At 43.2% G+C, this 17,550-nt stretch overlaps 1 protein-coding gene across 4 annotated transcripts in view; it reads right to left on the minus strand.

The window, feature by feature from the left end:
* Positions 1-159: 159 nt before the first annotated feature.
* Positions 160-17,550, minus strand: part of FANCD2 (FA complementation group D2) — a 58,619-nt gene continuing 41,228 nt past the window's right edge. For all 4 annotated transcript variants that reach the window (XM_081245753.1, XM_081245751.1, XM_081245752.1 and 1 more), the window contains 14 exons: positions 16,768-16,896; positions 16,511-16,629; positions 13,044-13,154; positions 11,801-11,931; positions 10,231-10,324; positions 9,164-9,286; positions 8,234-8,327; positions 7,465-7,536; positions 6,703-6,741; positions 5,659-5,733; positions 4,370-4,444; positions 3,291-3,437; positions 2,027-2,122; positions 160-576 (listed from right to left, as the gene is read on the minus strand). In XM_081245753.1, coding sequence (XP_081101879.1) covers positions 508-576; positions 2,027-2,122; positions 3,291-3,437; positions 4,370-4,444; positions 5,659-5,733; positions 6,703-6,741; positions 7,465-7,536; positions 8,234-8,327; positions 9,164-9,286; positions 10,231-10,324; positions 11,801-11,931; positions 13,044-13,154; positions 16,511-16,629; positions 16,768-16,896 — 1,374 coding nt within the window. In that variant the 3' untranslated portion in view covers positions 160-507. The remainder of the gene's footprint in view (positions 577-2,026; positions 2,123-3,290; positions 3,438-4,369; positions 4,445-5,658; positions 5,734-6,702; positions 6,742-7,464; positions 7,537-8,233; positions 8,328-9,163; positions 9,287-10,230; positions 10,325-11,800; positions 11,932-13,043; positions 13,155-16,510; positions 16,630-16,767; positions 16,897-17,550) is intronic.

Raw genomic sequence — 17,550 nt, forward strand, 5'->3', positions numbered from 1 at the left:
TCTCATGTGAAATATGAGGGTCCTTGTAATAGGGAACATATGATTGTAACTGGTAGAACTGATGTCTTGTACCAGTCTCCCTTATTTCTCTGCACAAACACCAATTCAGTTCCATCTATGAAGGAAATTCGAAAAGAGGAATGAGGTAGCTGAGGTAGCTGAACTTAAAACAGAATTTATTTGTAAGACTGGTACAAACCTAAATTCTAGAATAAATCCAGAGTTTCAAAACTAGCTCCTGAAGCTCAGAATCATGACTACTCTAGCACAGCACTGCCATGTTCGCCTAAATTGGTAAGTAACACTACGTTCGAATTCTGAGCCACGGTCTTTGATGTTAGTAGACAACCTGTGAAATCCACAATTAAGTCGACTCAATAAAGCCCCTTCTTTAAGGACAAAATAGGATGCTTCCAGTTAGAAAGGCAGACAGCAGATTTGAAACCCTGAACACAAAATGGTAAGTAGCTGGCAGAGATGGGGAGGGAGTATCTTTCTGTGGTTTAATCAGTCATCATCACTCTCATCACTCTCTTGCTCCTTTTCTCCATCACTTGCTTCATCTTCTTCACCGTCCTAAGAGGCAAAGGATAATTAAATATTTTAGGTCATCCGGGCGACGCCATGACTTGCAACACTGCTCCCACAGCATATATGACTGTATTGTATTGTTGTTAAAACCAATGATAGGTTTTAAACCATTCTTTTGAGAATGAATCAGAGGCTCCCCCATTCTTGTATCATGGCCTCTAAGCCAAGACGATGGAGGGAGCCATTTTGATACTGACTTATGCCATTCTGCAACCCAACCAAATATGCATGATTTGTAAATAAGCCACGGCCCTCCAGCTCTACTGCATGTGTGTGACATAGGAACAAAATGGGCATTCAATATAGAATGAAATATTTGTTAAATTCAAAATCCAATAGGAATCCAGAATAAAATTCTCTCTGGTTTGTAAAATCTAATCTGGGAGGCTTGCTTATGACAAAGCACCAAACTAATAGGATACTGTCTGCCTCAAAACTTTTTTATGGGGACTTCCCTGGTGGCGCAGTGGTTAAGAATCCACCTGCCAATACAGGGGACACGGGTTCGAGTCCTAGTCCGGGAAGATCCCACATGCCGCGGAACAACTAAGCCCGCGTGCCACAACTACTGAAGCCCGTGCTCCGCAACAAACAGAAGCCACTGCAATGAGATGCCCGTGCACCACAATGAAGAGTAGGCCCCGCTCGCCGCAACTAGTGAAAGCCCGCATGCAGCAACAAAGACCCAATGCAGCCAAAAATAAATAAATTTTAAAAAGTCATAAAACTTTTTTTATGAGAACAAGGTGGAGATATTCTATACAAATAAAACAGAGGACCATGTAATAAAACAATTCTTCATACTAAATGATCCTTACGCATCAGCCTCAAATTGCATTACAAATTGTATCCACAGCAGGGGTTCTTAAATCTCAGCTTCTCTGTATCTATAACCCACCTGAATTGTAACAAACTTTTATAAATATATACATTTTTCTTTAGCTTTCTTTAAAGTCTCAAAAGCATTGGTAGTAGCCCAAAAGAGCATAAGGACTCCTACTCTTACTTTAGTCCTCAGTGGTAGCAGCTTTTAATTGTGCTTTAGCTTTCACATTTCTATTTTAGATATTCAAACAACATGTTTAAATCGTTTAACTCATTCTTCTCAACACTCAGAGAACACTTTGACCTCTTCTTATCTCCCCTCTAAAATGGTTTCAGATATTAATTCAGGAGGCTATAATGGAAGGGAATTTTCAACTCTATAACATATGCTACAAACAACTCCAGATACTCAAGTTGTGATTAAAATATTGAGTGATTATAATATTGTGTGTTTTTTTTTTTTTTCTGGCCCCCACAGAATTCACATAAGCACAGAAGCTTTTCTGGAGGGAATGGAGATGTGCATAGAAATATCTGATTATAAAATCAAGCAGGGAAAGTTCTGCACTCTCTACCATCAATACTACTCTGGTGCCTTTTACAGACATACCTCTGTTCCTTTGCTCTTGGACACCTGGGATGATGTATCATCCTCACTCTCATCTGCTGTGCTCTCCTGGGAATTCTGGGATATAATCTCTTCACCCTGAATGTGAATGGGCCAGGACAAACAGTGGGTTATAATGATCACCCTTGGGGTCTCAAGGGGAGAAAGGCTTAGTTTATAGACAAGGCAAAGAAAGATATTCAGTCATTCAAATATGGTCAAACACAGACACCAACCTGTGATCCAGCATCTAGAAAAGTGATAATCAACCCAAGATTTCTAAGATGCTTGTGGCTCTGATACAATATGTAGTTTTACAAAAGGTTCATCTTTGTATTCTAATATCATACTAGTTTTACAAGGCCAGACTGTATTGGTGACTCTTTCAGGTAATGCTGAATATGGTTCTGAAGTTTCCCAAATACCTTAAGGTATGTGAGCATGAACACCAACACACCAATCACAAATGGCCATGTAGAGGCTAAAGGATGGTATACTAAAATGGTTTAAGAACATCAAATCTGGATCAGGACTGTTTAGACTCAAACCCTTGCTCCACTCACTTATGGCTGAATGATAAGTTACTTAACTTTGCTGAGCTTCAATTTTCTCATGGAAACAAGAGATTGATGTGAAGAAAGGAAGCTAATTCTCTGAGGAGCTATTTTTTCATATATAAGATTTTTTTTCTTTTGTCATATATAAGATTTTAAGACTCAGATGTTGTAAGCATGAATGAGGAGGGCTTGGACTGTATTTGAAAAGTGCTATAACTCCAAAGTAGTAGTATAAGCAACGCAAGATTTCAGCCAGTCAGTCAGACAACTGAAAGAACTAAGAAATGCTCATTTGTTAAAATTAGCCAGAGAATAATTTCAGGAACCAGACTGGTTTTAGGGGAAAAAACCCAAAATAACTAAACAAACCAAGTTTTTCCATATACAAAAATATTCTAAATCTACCCACAGTAGGGTTTAAAGGTATCCCTCTAGCTATGGAAAGAGGTTTTCCTGATCAGCTCCTCTATGTCTGAGGCCTTGTTGATATCAATGGTATGTTTTGGTGCCTTCGCTGCCTGGGATGAGTGCAACCTGCAACCAGGGCTCAAAGGCAATGTACCCTAACGTTAAGAGCTAAACAGTCACAGATTTGAGAAAAGCAGTTTTGAGTATTGAGAGAGTGGGGCTTAGGTGACCTCCCTCAGATACTTTCAAATGCTCTCACAAAGAAAGGGAGTAGATTATTACTGGCGGGCTCCCAGGCTTACCTGCAAGTCCCGGTTTTTGAGATTGCCCAGCCAAAAAGCCTCTCTGCAATTGTTGAGGATAAGCATGGCTTTCACTCTGCAAACTAACAGCTCCAGGGTCTTTTTGAGCAAAGGCACATGTTTGGTGAGTTTCATGTCCTGGTGAATCTGAATGGAAACAAATGCATCCAAACTCATCTGGGTTTATCATCATGCTTTCACATTTCCTATACGGAAACTTTTGAATTCCTGACACCTTGAACACTAAGCAAGACCATATGCCCTGCCAGTACAGGCCAGAGACATGTTCCATCAAAGAGCAGTAGTCCGGCAGAGTATTCCCAAGAGAATGGCAGCTGTCCTTCAAGCTAAAGAGCCTAGAAGACATACCACCAACACCTCACGGTTCCTCTTCATAACCTCTTATTGATCAATTATCAATGAATTTACATAAAATACTCTTGAATGTATATTCTACTGATATTAAACAACAAAGTATCCCTGTTTAGCTGAGGGAGCCCTTATAAAATTCCACTGTTCAGCACCTTAAAAAGTTAGAATCAGGGGAGGAACTGAACAACAGGAACTGGGCTTGCCAGTGACTGCAGAACTCCATGGTTCTGTGTTCCTTCACACAAAAAATGACTGGCTCAACCCCAGGCTTCAAGTGGGTAAGTCCTATAATGCTAAAATGTTCTCACAAAAGACAGATGTGTTCCTTGACAAGTAATTAGTACAGCTGAAAAGCTCGAAAAACAGCTGCTTTCAGAACTACCTCTTGTCTCCAGCAGAGTCATCACTTACATAATATTCCTCCTGCCCAGAGTACTTTGTAGTACTTTCCTGGAGGAAACAGGGCTATGGAGTTTGAGTCAAATTTCAGATGCAGAAATTCCCCTCTAGATGATTACCCAATCTCTGTCAGCAACTGAGGATTTGACCACTCTGAATAAACTGCCTTTGGACAAACACAGTCCCAGAAATAAAGGCTCAAGAGGGGTAAAAAAGGAAGAAGGCACTGGAGCCCACGGACCTCCAAAATCACAACCACAGATTAAACCAACAGGTGGGTGGGTGGTGTGACCTGCTTTCCATCTTACCTTGGAATGCCCACACAGGTGATGAAGCAGCCTTGTATTCAACTGGAAGGTTTCCAGTAAACTCAGAACATCTTCCTATAACCAACAACGTTCGTAAGTGACATATGAAATGTTCTCATTTCATTTTATATGCAAGATATTCTTGCAACCAAGGGTTCCAAAGAGGATCAAGCCTGCAGGTTCCAGCTGTATATGGATAATCATCTCTTCTTTTTTTTAAATTGAGGTGTAGTTGATTTACAGTATTATATAAGTTTCAGGTGTACAACATAGTGATTCACAATTTTTCAAGATTATGCTAGACAATTGTCTTAATTTGGCCCTCAAATAAGAGGAGGAGTGATCACTGGCTATCCTCCCCTTTATCTTTCTGAGTTATGAGGGACCAACCAAATATTGTGAGAGTGTTTTGCAAAGTTCAACTTGCTAAGTATGTGTAAGAAGTAATCATCCCTGTTTCTGTTCTTTTTATTTTTTATTTTTTTATTTTTTTTGCGGTACGCGGGCCTCTCACTGTTGTGGCCTCTCCCGTTGCGGAGCACAGGCTCCGGACGCACAGGCTCAGCGGCCATGGCTCACGGGCCCAGCCGCTCCGCGGCATGTGGGAATCCTCCCAGACCGGGGCATGAACCCGTGTCCCCTGCATCGGCAGGCGGACTCTCAACCACTGCGCCACCAGGGAAGCCCTGTTCTTTTTATTTTTAAATTAAAATTTTTGGCTGCACTGTGGGGCAGGCGGGACCTTAGTTCCCCGACCAGGGATGGGACCCGCACCCCCTACAGTGGAAGCGTGAAGTCTTCACCACTGGACTGCCAGGGGAGTCCCTGTTTCTATTCTTATTTCACTACTCTAGTCTTGGATCCCACTTGGGTAAAAAACTCTCAAGACTGTCCGTTATAACAAGAGTTTATGACACAAATGAGGTTTTTTTCATTCGTTTGTTTTGTTTTTAAATTCCCAAGACCAGACTTAGAGAAGCACACAGGAATGAGCAAATGACACACTAATATGTGAGGTCCTGGGACTGCAGTAGCACAATAAAATCAAGCTAAAAAGAACAACCATCCTCAAATCTGGAGGAGAAGTAGGAAGGCGGATGTACTATGGAACATTCAGTCCTACATGGGCATCTCTGGGGATAGCTGAAGTGACCAGAAGTACCTAAGCAGATCTGTGGCCCAGAACCGGGGCAAGGGGACCACCCCCATGCCAGCCCAGGAATCGCCGTGGACATATCTTCTGAACAACTGTACAGAGCATGTCTTTGCTCTCTGTTCTCAGTTCTTACCCGATGTTTTCTAAAACTGAAGTCTAGGAGAGGCATACACTGCTTCAGAAATGCTTCCACAAAGAGACATCCGTACTGAAGAAGAGAAGAGACACACTGGTGATGACCTCTAGCTGAGGTCTTTTACCTGAAAGGCCCCTGCCTAAGGCAGCATAACATTTCCCAGACCAGGGGGTTTATTTTCTTATTTTTATATATAAAAAATAAATTGGAAAGGGTCCAAAAGGTTAATTTGGAGAATGTAGCTTAATGCAAAAGCTAAATGGGCCTGCTAATGAAGCCCCAGAATTAGGCAGACTTACCTACCCCAGACACAGTCAATGCACAGGGGTGTTGCTCAGCTTGAGAATGAGGGCACAGAGGAACAGAGGGGAACCCCAGCTCCCTGAGGACACCTTACTCTCAAGGGGAAAGAACTGGGTAGAGCTGAGAAAGCACATGACCACTTGCCCAATTTACCAATCAGGTAAATGACTCCCCCTTCTCACCCATCTCCCATGATGGCACCAGGGTGGAGTGAGTAAAGAGGAAGAGAGAAGCCAGGAGATAATGAGAATGGGGCACCATCCACAAGAAGGAACTGTCAAGAGCGGGGCTAGAAGCATTCTCCCTATAATGTTCTTTAGCTCTTAAGCTATCAAAGATTTGATGGGTTTACCATCAAATCTAGGGCTAATCTGGGATTATCCCCCGGCAGAGGAGTTCAGCAGATACCAGAACACCAGCTCCCACATTGATAAGGCCACACATGGGCTTTAAAAAGAGCAATCACCCACTCCTCCTTCCTTTCTATTGCCTGGGAAGGAATGGCAGGGAGTGACTACTGCTCCTGAAGCCACTAATCCTATTTCTAAGACTAAGTGTTCAAACTCATAGGAAAATTGGTTTCTCTTGTCATCCAACTAGTATGGGAAAACATATCCATGGTCTTTTCTAGACTACCTGATAGCACAGATTCTGGAGACTGGCTTTTGGGCAAGGTATTAAGCAATTCCATTCAGCTAACTCACAGGAAAAATAAATACTAAAGAGGGCCGGTCTCACCTTCAAACATACATGCAGAACAGGACGGCTATCAAACACCTGGAGAGAGGGAGGACAAGAAACCAAAGCTGAAGTCTGCTCCTCTGAGCCCCCCAGCCTCCTCCCCACCGTGCAAAGCACAGCTCTGAGTGTTGCAGAGACGTCTAAAATGAAGAAGGCAGGTCAACATGTCAACAAGTCAATTACAAAGCAGAACGAAGTAATCCCTGTAACTGAAGTTCAAGAAAAGGAAGAGGGGAGCAGAGAGGAACAAGGAATTGATTCCAACTGGGAATGCTAAGAAGACAGCATTGCAGAGGCCCCAAACCTTGATCTGAAGCCTGAAGAAAGAATAGATGAGGCAGAAAGGAGAGAGAGCAACATTCTAAGCTGGAGGAACAGTCTGAGCAAAATCACGGAGAGGGGGGAAAGCACAGAGTATGTGTGAGGGATAAAGAAGGCACTCAGGTTGGAAGAGGGACACAGTGGGGAATGTGCTCAGACCCACAGTGGGGTGGTGGTGGGGATGACACGGGGAAGGACCCATTAAATAATAAGTGCTGTGGCACAGATGGGAAGGAGGAAGGCAGAGAAGAAAAAGACACTGCCCAGGAAGAGGGGAAGGAGTTATCCAGGGTGGGTGGGGCATAGAGAGGAAGATGGGGGAAGCAGGTCCCCAAGGGAGGCTGGGGAGAGGAGCGGGAGGGTCCATTTTGGAAGCCAGGCCCCTTGGTGGTTCCTGCAATTAGCCAGTGAGATGAGATAAGGAGCCTCCATACTCACCTTTATCAGGTTGATGAGGATACTGAAGTCTCGAACAGCCATGTTCCAGTAGAGGAGCTTCTCTTCATGAATCTAGAGGCAGCCAAACACACACCTCTGAATCACAGCCAAATACTTCTCTTACTGTACTCCTACTAATATATGGTTCTTGAACTACACAGTTATACAGAGATTTAAGCCAATTATCCTCCTACAGAGATGTGGCAACCAGTGCACCCACAAGATGGTTCTGAGGCCTGCATGTATGTGGTAACATTAGGGTATCTTATAGAGACTTTCTAAAAAGAGGACCTCTCTTCAATAATTTCCAAGTAGGAAAAAGCCTCTGCAACATACCTCTGGGCCATCAGCTCCCTGTGGCTTCTCTGATTCCCTGTGCAAGCCCTATCTCCCAGCAGGCTAGCTCGGTTCTGGTTAGCAGGCTACCAAGGCCCAGGCTACCACAGCATCTCAAACAGGCTTGCTCACCTCATGCCAGATCACAAGTTGCAGCCGGGTACATGAGGCTGCAAACAAAGATATTTTTTTCCAGACTAGCTCTATGGAGTCCCAAGTCCCCTGGGAAGTAGCCAGGGAAAACAGAGCCCAATCCTCACTTCCAACCAGAGGGAAAGGAAATTAAACCAGAAGCTCTTTGAAAAAAAAATCCTGGATCTTAGTAACTCGAAGGAAATAGCTTAGAAGAAAATTCTGGACCCAAGGAGTAGAAGAATCAGCAGCTTCCAAGTAATTCAGAGTCTACTTCTTGGGGTGGGAATACCTGACTTACCTGCTCCGAGTCTGCTGCTGTTCCAGCCTGAAGACCTTTCACTGTCTTCTCTAGTTCAGCCATCATCACACGGAAGAAAATGACAAACGTGTGCCTAGAAGAGAAAAGCATGATGCCCACACAATGATGCACTGCTCAGAAACAAAGTCCTAGGAAGAAGCCAGGAAACCAAAAGTTATTTCCCTCCCCACCTCTCTGAATGTCCTTTCACTAGGGTCCACCCTAAGAGGACACGAGAGTGGGAAGGATTTAGAAATAAGCCGAGAAGACAGCCTGTGAAATAAGGGGATTAACTTCATGAAGGGTGAGTGTAGTGGTAAAGAGCAGGAAAGTAGTGGTGAGAAGATCTGAGTTTAAGTTCCTAGTTCCATATTTACTTTATTGCCTGTATCAATTGAGCAAGCCCCCTAACACTCATTTTTCTCATCAGTGAAACAGGGGTAATGATACCTACCTCACAGATTTATCAAAAGGATCAAATGAGATAAACGATGTAAGAGTGTGTTATAAACTGTGAAGACCATACAAGTGTCAGATAACCACTGATATTATGAGACACAAAACCCATTAAGTGAGATATATGGTTAGATACAACAATCACTGTATCCTTCTAAAGATGGCTACAATACTGGAAAAGTAATTTCACATTTAAAGGATGAAAGCACTGATAGAAGTCTGGTGATTAAATATCCAATGCCGCTGAAGACTGTAACTACTGAAAATTCATTCCTCAGTAAGGTCCTTTCACATGTGCTGGCTAAGAGCCACTTGGAGAGAATGCACAGTAGACACTGTGTGTGTTGAATGAATGATTGTACCTACCCTCTGTATCAGAACTAGATGAAGAGTAAGGTAGTTATTTGGAAACTACATACATTAGACAGTGTGATTCTAATTTAGGGAGAGAACAAGAGGAGAGTACTCCCTTACCTGGTCAGTGTAGGGAATGTGGAGGAAGATGCCTCTTTAGGAGAGTTGATCAGTTCTGGGACACCAACACCAGCGATCTCCTCTATGGCCTTCAGAACACCGTCTGTGTGCTCCAGGTAGATGCTGCATTGACAGCCACAGGAGTATGAACGCATGTTACAGAATTCCTAAATCAAGATTTCTTTCTTGAGACATTACCAGGTACTAAGCTTTAAAACAACTATTAGGGGGCTTCCCTGGTGACGCAGTGGTTGAGAATCTGCCTGCCGATGCAGGGGACACGGGTTCGAGCCCTGGTCTGGGAGGATCCCACATGCCGCAGAGCAACTGGGCCCGTGAGCCACAGCTACTGAGCCTGCGTGTCTGGAGTCCGTGCTCCGCAACGGGAGAGGCCACAACAGTGAGGGGCCCAAACACCACGATGAAGAGTGGCCCCCACTCACCGCAACTAGAGAAAGCCCTCGCACAGAAACGAAGACCCAACACAGCCAAACATAAATAAATAAATAAATAAATAAAACTATTAGCATTTATTTTACTTTATTTTATTTTTTATTTTTTGGCTGCACCACGTGGCTTGTGGGATCTTACTTCCCCAACCAGGGACTGAACCTGGGTCCATAGCAGTGAAAGCGCCAAGTCTTAACCACTGGACCGCCAGGGAACTCCCAATACTTATTTTTAGTAAGGATTCCAAATACTTGTCAGGAGGTAAAGGAAATGATGTCTCAGTTGGAAATAGTTGGACACCTTGGAAGTGATCGCTGTGTCTTGGATATGGTAGGCAATAATAAATATCTGACTCATTGGTTAACAAGGCAGGATACAACAGCAGACTCCCCCACTTCCTCTATGATTTGATTTAATAAAGAACTAGCTGACAGTATAAAACAAAACAAGAAGATCTGACATCCACATATTCCAAATTATGTTAATTTCAAACCTACTTCCCTGCTTCCAAGTTACCCCTAACCAAGGTAATTTCTCAGTTTTTGACCAGACAAGGGATCTGAACAGTGGCAAAATGGAAGGCTATTTGGCTTGTGGACAGAAACTGAGCCTCTCACCTAAGCAAAGCCTGGAGCTGGTCATTAGGAATGCTGCTCTTCTCTTTCTCCCCACTTGGCCACACCCGACAAAGGAACTGTCTGGCCAGGGAAGCTGTTGGAGCAACAAGGCAAAGACATCTCATTCATGGAAAATGAACTTCACTCTTGTTTTGCAGGCTTTTGGGGATGATTATTGACCAAAAGGATTATTCTTTTATATTTACTATGACGTTCCTGGGCTAACAGACAATTTGAAAAAAAGCTGTCATGAATTCCTGCTCTACTGGTTCTTCTACCAGAAATAAACCCATTTCTCTAAGAGTCAACATGTCCCACCCGCTTACCCTGTCTTGACACAAACGTGAACCACACAGACACACAGAGAAAAGGAACACTGCTGGGCAGTGGGAAGTCCATCTCAGCTCCTCCTTGGCAGGCCAACAAGCAGTGGCTGCTTCCTAGATTCATACCAAACCCTCCCCTTTTAAACAACAGGGAATAATAAAGGTTTGTTTTGCACGTTCTCCTTGCTTTCTGTCTGTGCTGCCAATTAAGTTGTATCAGTGAGATGCATTCCAAGAGCTATGTCAAAAGATAGTTAAAGAAAAAGATCAGGGGGACTTCCCTGGTGGTCCAGCGATTAACAATCCGTCTTGCAATGCAGGGGACGCCGGTTCGATCCCTGGTCGGGGAACTAAGATCCCACATGCCACGGGGCAACTAAGCCCGCGCACCACAACTAGAGAAAAGCCCTCACGCCACAACTAGAGAAGCCCGCATGCTGCAACGAAAGATCCTGTGTGCTGCAACTAAGACCCGACGCAGCCGGGGCTTCCCTGGTGGCGCAGTGGTTGAGAGTCTGCCTGCTGATGCAGGGGACGCGGGTTCGAGCCCTGGTCTGGGAGGATCCCACATGCCGCAGAGCGGCTGAGCCCGTGAGCCACGGCTACTGAGCCTGCGTGTCTGGAGCCTGTGCTCTGCAACGGGAGAGGCCGCCATGGTGAGAGGCCCGTGCACCGCGATGAGGAGTGGCCCCCGCTTGCCACGGCTGGGGAGGGCCCTTGCACAGAGGCGGGGGCGCAACACAGCAAAAATATATTAATTAATTAAATAAAAAAAAAGATACCACCAAATTACATTCTAAAAAAAAAAAAAAAGACCCGACGCAGCCAAAAATAAATAAATAAAAATTAAAAAAAAATAAGAGGAGGAAAGAAAGAAAAAGATCAGGGACGGGGCCAAACCTTTCTTTACACCTAATTCTGATTTCTCCTCTCTCTCCCATTTTATTAACTTCATGGTTTATGTCTTTCAGTCAAATGTCTCAGATACTTAAGGGGGGGGGAAAAAAAAAGAAGGACATAAACAAAAGCCAAACAAAATCGAGCCAACTGAACTAACCACACTCAGTCTAATCAATGTCAGCAGAGATCAGACATAGCTCCTTCTGGAAAAATGTCCTTCTTGGTATAGCAAGAGAGCACATCCAGGGTTATGGACAGATTTGCTTATAAAATTTACAAGGTCCTAGGAAGCCCTAAGTTTACAAGTCTATTCATGAAAGAAAAAAGAGGATATGGCCCATCACCAATTTTTCCTTTGTTCTGAGTAGGAGCTGTAGATTTCTCCAAAATGATCATCAAAAGTCTGAGGAGATAAAGAGCACACTGGAAACTGGGAACGCTGAGATGGAAATTCTGCAAGTAATGGAAGCTCTGGCTGTAAGGAGACAAGAAAAAAAATAAAAAACACCACCACAAGTATTACAGATGTGTCCAAATCCATGAGTTATCCAAGTCCGCTTAAATGCTTGATGGTCTAATCAGAATCCTCCTCATTTGCCGGGGCTTTAGTAGAACCTTCTTTCAAGACCTTACAGAGACTATAACTTTGTATAAAGAAAGTTAGGGCATGGAGGCCAGAGCCCAGTGGGTGAAATGCTGGCCTTGAAGAGGTCATATATGCCAAGATACCCAATTGCTAGCATAGGCCATGCTGACTACATTATTCTCAGTGTAGAATAAATTACTTGCTTTTTAAGGCATTAGGCAACACACTGAGAATAATGTTTAAATTCTGGGTTCATAGGGACAAAGTGAAAGGAAATGATAAGGCAGAGAAAGCAGAGCTTCTAATAAATGTACCATAAATGGCTAGCTTTCAATGCTCTGAAGTAATGGTAGATGAGGAGTCACAATTAATCCAAAACTGTAGGTGAAATAAAACTAGAGTCAACTCCTGATTGATTGGTGGGAAGGAAGTCAAACAAATTTAAAAGTACTGTATTGAAAATGAAATAAGGCTCTCTAGGCAGGAATGACAAGCATTGACTGTGGACCCAGTGATGGCCTAGGCTATCAGGGGAGGTAAGGGAAAGACCAAGGTGCTCTGGTTGAAGCTGGGGTAGAGGCTGGAAGCTGTGCCCCTTAGAGCTTCTTCTCACCTCCTGTGCCCTCGGCCTAGGCTCCTCTTCCAAGATGAGGGAAATGGACAGGTAATCAGTAGTAACTAACTGCTACCTAATTACCCAAGCCTACTAGGAGACAGAGTAGGTCCCTGGATAATCAAGAGTTGACTACAGATGGCCAATGCTTTCATCAACATTACCTGAAAAGGTGAGCTTTACAGGATGAAGGGTGCAAAAAGATTTAGTTTGATTAATTCAACAGTTTCTAATGCTTCGGGATATATCTGAATACACACAAGAGAAAGCTCACATAGATGAGGAAAAGTCACTGAAAATACCAAGTTATCTCCAAGAAATCTTGCCAATCTTATTCCTAGGAGCTTCTTGGGACAACAGTCAGGGAGGGGTATGTGGTCTGACCCACCTAAGCAGCTCCTCCAAGGCTTGGTCAGGCTCTCCCAGCTTCAGTCGGTTAGAAAGGACCTCAAGGGCTGAGTATAGTAAGTTAATATTTTCAGGTTGAAAAAATCCGTTCCTAAGGGAAAGTCAAGGAAACGTAGTTTAGCTCAGTTCCAGGAAGATTACGTGGACAGCAGTTGAGGATCCTGGCCTCCAGTCTGTACCATCGATAAAACAGAAGAAAAAGGAGAACTGAAGTACTGAAAGTACTCAAGTGCTAAATTCAGTCACTGCTGTGAGTATCAGACTAGAAGTTGAAGTGTATCTGAAAAAGTCTTTCCTTAAGGACCTAACAGTCCTCCTAGGATTATTTTCAAGGGAAACAAAGCTCTCCTTCATTCTGTACATTCTAGAGATAACTATCAGTCTTCTCCAGAAAAACAGGAATAACTTTGTGAAATTGCTTAAATCCATGTCTAATCCATAGTAGATGTTCAGCAAAGAACTTATTCCTTCTTCTGTATTAAGTCAAGTCTTGACAATTCTATCTTCAGATTATCTTTCCTATTGCCCCTTCCTTTCCAAGCCAAGGCCATCACTCTAGGCCAGGCCCTTATCATCATCCCATGCACAGATCATGTCAACATCTTTTGACTGGTCTTTTTGATTGCCTTTCCAATCCCTTTGTCCTGCATGCTGCTGCCAAAAGGATTTTCATAAAACACTGCTTTCACTATATCATGGATGTGATCATAAAACTCCAAAATTGTTTCCCTGGACAGCATTCAAGTTCTTCGGCCTGACCTTCAAGGCCCAGCACAATCTGACCCCCTAGATCTTTCACTCCTCTAGAAACATTTCCACATCACCAGTGGTAGCCTCTCTTCCTTTCCACAAATGAATTCTGAGGGCCTCTTATGGGCTGCAGGTTTTTCAGGGGGGGGAGGTGGGGGGTGGGGATGGCTTTATTAAAGTATAATTGACATATAATAAAATGAATGTATTTAAAATGCTGAATTTCATCAGCTGACTTATATATAAACCCATGAAACCACCACTGCACTGAAAATAATAAACATATCTATTACCCCCAAAAGTTTCCTCGTATTCCTTTGTAATCCATCCCTCCTTCCATCCTCCCGCCCAATGTGAGGCAACCACTGAACTGTTTTCTGTCACTACAAAATTATATGCTTCTTCTAGATTTTTTTTTTTTTTTTTTTTTTGCGGTATGCGGGCCTCTCACTGTTGTGGCCTCTCCCGTTGCGGAGCACAGGCTCCGGACGCACAGGCTCAGCGGCCATGGCTCACGGGCCCAGCCGCTCCGCGGCATGTGGGATCTTCCCGGACCGGGGCACGAATCCGTGTCCCCTGCATCGGCAGGCGGACTCTCAACCACTGTGCCACCAGGGAAGCCCTAGAATTTTATATAAATAAAATCAAATACTACATACTCTTACAGTCTTGGTTTTTCTTCACTATAATTCTTTTTTCATCCATATTGTTGCAATGTAGTATTCTACCACATCAACATATCACAATTTGTTTATCTGTTCACTATTCGATGGACATTTGAATTGTTTCCTATTTGGGGCTATTACAAATAAAGCTGAAATAAACATTCATTCACAAGCCTTTGTGTAGACACACGTTTTCATTTCTCTCGGATAAATACTAGGAATGAAATGGCTGGGTTGTATGGTAGGTGTGTATCTAACTTTTTAAGGAACTGCCAAACAGTTTTCAAAAGTGGGTGTACCATTGTACAGTCGCACCAGCAGCATGTGAGAGCTCCAGTTACTCTACATCCTCGCCAACACTTGGCGAGGTAAACCTTTTTAATTTAGCCATTCTGTGATTTTTACTTGCATTTCCTTAACAACTAATACTGCTGAATATCTTTGCATGTGTTTATTTGCCACCCATTTATCTCCTTGTTTCAGCATCTGTTCAAATCCTTTGTCAGGCACTGTTTTTAAGTACTGAGGATATGACAGTGGCTGGTCTCTGCCTTCATGGAGCTCACAGTCCAGCAGGGAAGACAGATCAACAAGTAATTATAATAAAATGTGATCAGTTTTATCGTAAGAGTATTAGGAAAGAAGTGGGGATAAGAGAGGCAGAAAGGAGACTTACCTGGCCTAGGGGTCAAGGAAGATGCCCCTGAGGAACTACAGTTTAAATCCAGATCTCAAGGATGAGTTAGAAAAGACTGGGGATCAAGGAGGGTGAGGATCCTGGTAGAAGGATGGGTATGTGTGGAGCCTTCCAGGTAAAAGCTACACAGGTTGCTGAAATTAATTCAGTATAGCTGGAGGGCAGAGTGCAAGACAGTGAGTAGAATAGCAGGAGTCAGATAAAAAAAGGCCTTAGAAGCTGGGTAAAAGAGTCTGAACTCAAGAGAAATCTAACGGCAATCAGAAGCCAAAGTTGCGCTAGGATAAGATCGGGTTTGTGTTGGGAAGATTGCTTTAACTGCTGTGTGAAGAAGGGACCGAAAGAGGACAGCTGGAGGCAGAGAGACCAACTGTGAAACTAATCCAGTCCTGGTGAGAGACAACAGAAGTCTGGAAGCAGTGGAGGAGGAGAGGACACTGGTCATTTAGGTGTTATCTAGAAGACAAACTCAGCAGGATTCTGTGATCAGATGTGGGAGAGAGAAAGGGTAGACAGTAGAGGAAGGAACGAAGAATAACTCCTGGTTTCTGGCTCAACAACTGGTGGTGCCATCTATCTAGCCAGGGAAAGATGAAGGAGAGGTGGGAAGGATGAAACATTTGTTTTGGATGTGATGAGTCTGAGGTGTCAATGACATATCTATAACGGGGTGCTGAGTAGGCAGTTGGAGATAAATGCCTGTAGCTCAGAAGTTAAATTTTAGCACGAATTTAAGCTTGGGTGAGACTGCCCAAGAAACCTGTATAATGAGAACAGAGAGACCAGGACCCAGCCCTGAGGAACAAAAGCATTTAAAGGGCACACCTCCCTCGTTTCTACTTCTGTCCATGCCATGCTTTCCAGTTTCTTCCTTTACCTCCCAAAAAGCCATCTACCCTCCAAGGGCCCCATGAAGTCCCATGATTTCATGAGGCATCCCTAAACACCCCAGCCTACACAGCCTTCAGCTCTTTACCTCATAATCTGGAATTTATCTACAACTTGTTTAATAACAACTTCTTAACTGACAGTCTCTCTGGTGCTTTTAGGGAAAGGTTGCCACAGCAAACTCACTAAGAATCAGACGGCCAGATTTGTTACAGGTTAGCCAAGAGCAAGTCATCTGATTTTCAGATGAGTTAATAATAGTGACTCCATAAGACACAGAGCGTGCAAGAACAAATGAAATGATGCAGACAAAAACACTCCAGAAAGAATAAGCATCATATTTACATAAAATTCTGGAGCCCTTTCCTTCTTTTCTATACCTCAGTGCCTTGGTGACTGTCAAGTAGAAGCAAGGACATACTTGATTATCTCTACCTACATACTCACCAAGCAAAAAGTCCATGTAAAGTCTGCAGTAGCCTCTGATAGCAGGAAGACATTATGTGGTACTCCTGACCTTTAATTCCTGGTCCATCAACTACACCATGATTCTTAGCAGTTAAGCACTACAAGGGAAAAATGCTTTTAAGACTGTTGCTTCAGCAATTGCCCTCATTTTCCTTCAATATTTCTCAGCCAAAAATGAAATCTCTTGTTCATTAAGCAATTTCTAAGTCTCTATAACGATAAGATAGGCTTCTGACCTGAAAATAGTTGTGAATGTTCTCCAGATGGTTACACATTGGGCTCAGCAGTTGAACAACACTATGAGCGATTTCTGAGGCAGATCTCTGGTGGAGATGTGAGAATCCAATATTCCGATTTCCTTTGCTCTATAATAAATTCAGAGTTACGAGGGAAGGAATTGTTGGATAGCTTCTCTGAAACTAAGAGTTTATTACAGAGTTTAATCAAACCTTGTGCCACCAGGTAGAACGGACAGAAGAAATTAGGGATATATTTTGACAGAGGGAACTCACTCAATCTTCAAATAACCAAGAGACTGGCTTAGAGAGTACAGACAGTGTTTGAGAAGTATAGACCCAAAATTACTAACGAGATAAAACTCACACGAAAATAGAAATCATATAGGCTGATAAGAATGTACAGCAAATAGTTAAGTATAAGAAGAAAGGATCAAGTAACTGGATATACTAATTTTAAACGTTTACACCTAAAACTTACACATTTTGTCATTTGTATCATCCCACTGCTTCCCCAGAGGTTACATGCATTTGTCCATTAGATACACACTCAAGATTCTGGACTTCTCTAGACAGCCAACTACTATGCTGAGGCTTAGGCAAGGGCTTAGTTTGGGAGGGTGTTAAAACCAAAACCCAAGCAAAGAACAGGATTCAGGAATGCTCAGAGCATTTAGAAATACATTTTCTGTTTTGGGTGGCTTTTTTGTTTTCTCTGTTTCAGAGTTCCTTTCTAAAGCAAGATGAACGTGGGCTGGCAACAGGGCTACCACCATGCTACCC

This window comes from Mesoplodon bidens (genome assembly GCF_964165515.1).
Source record: "Mesoplodon bidens genome assembly, chromosome: 10".
NCBI classification, from domain to species: Eukaryota; Metazoa; Chordata; class Mammalia; order Artiodactyla; family Ziphiidae; genus Mesoplodon; species Mesoplodon bidens.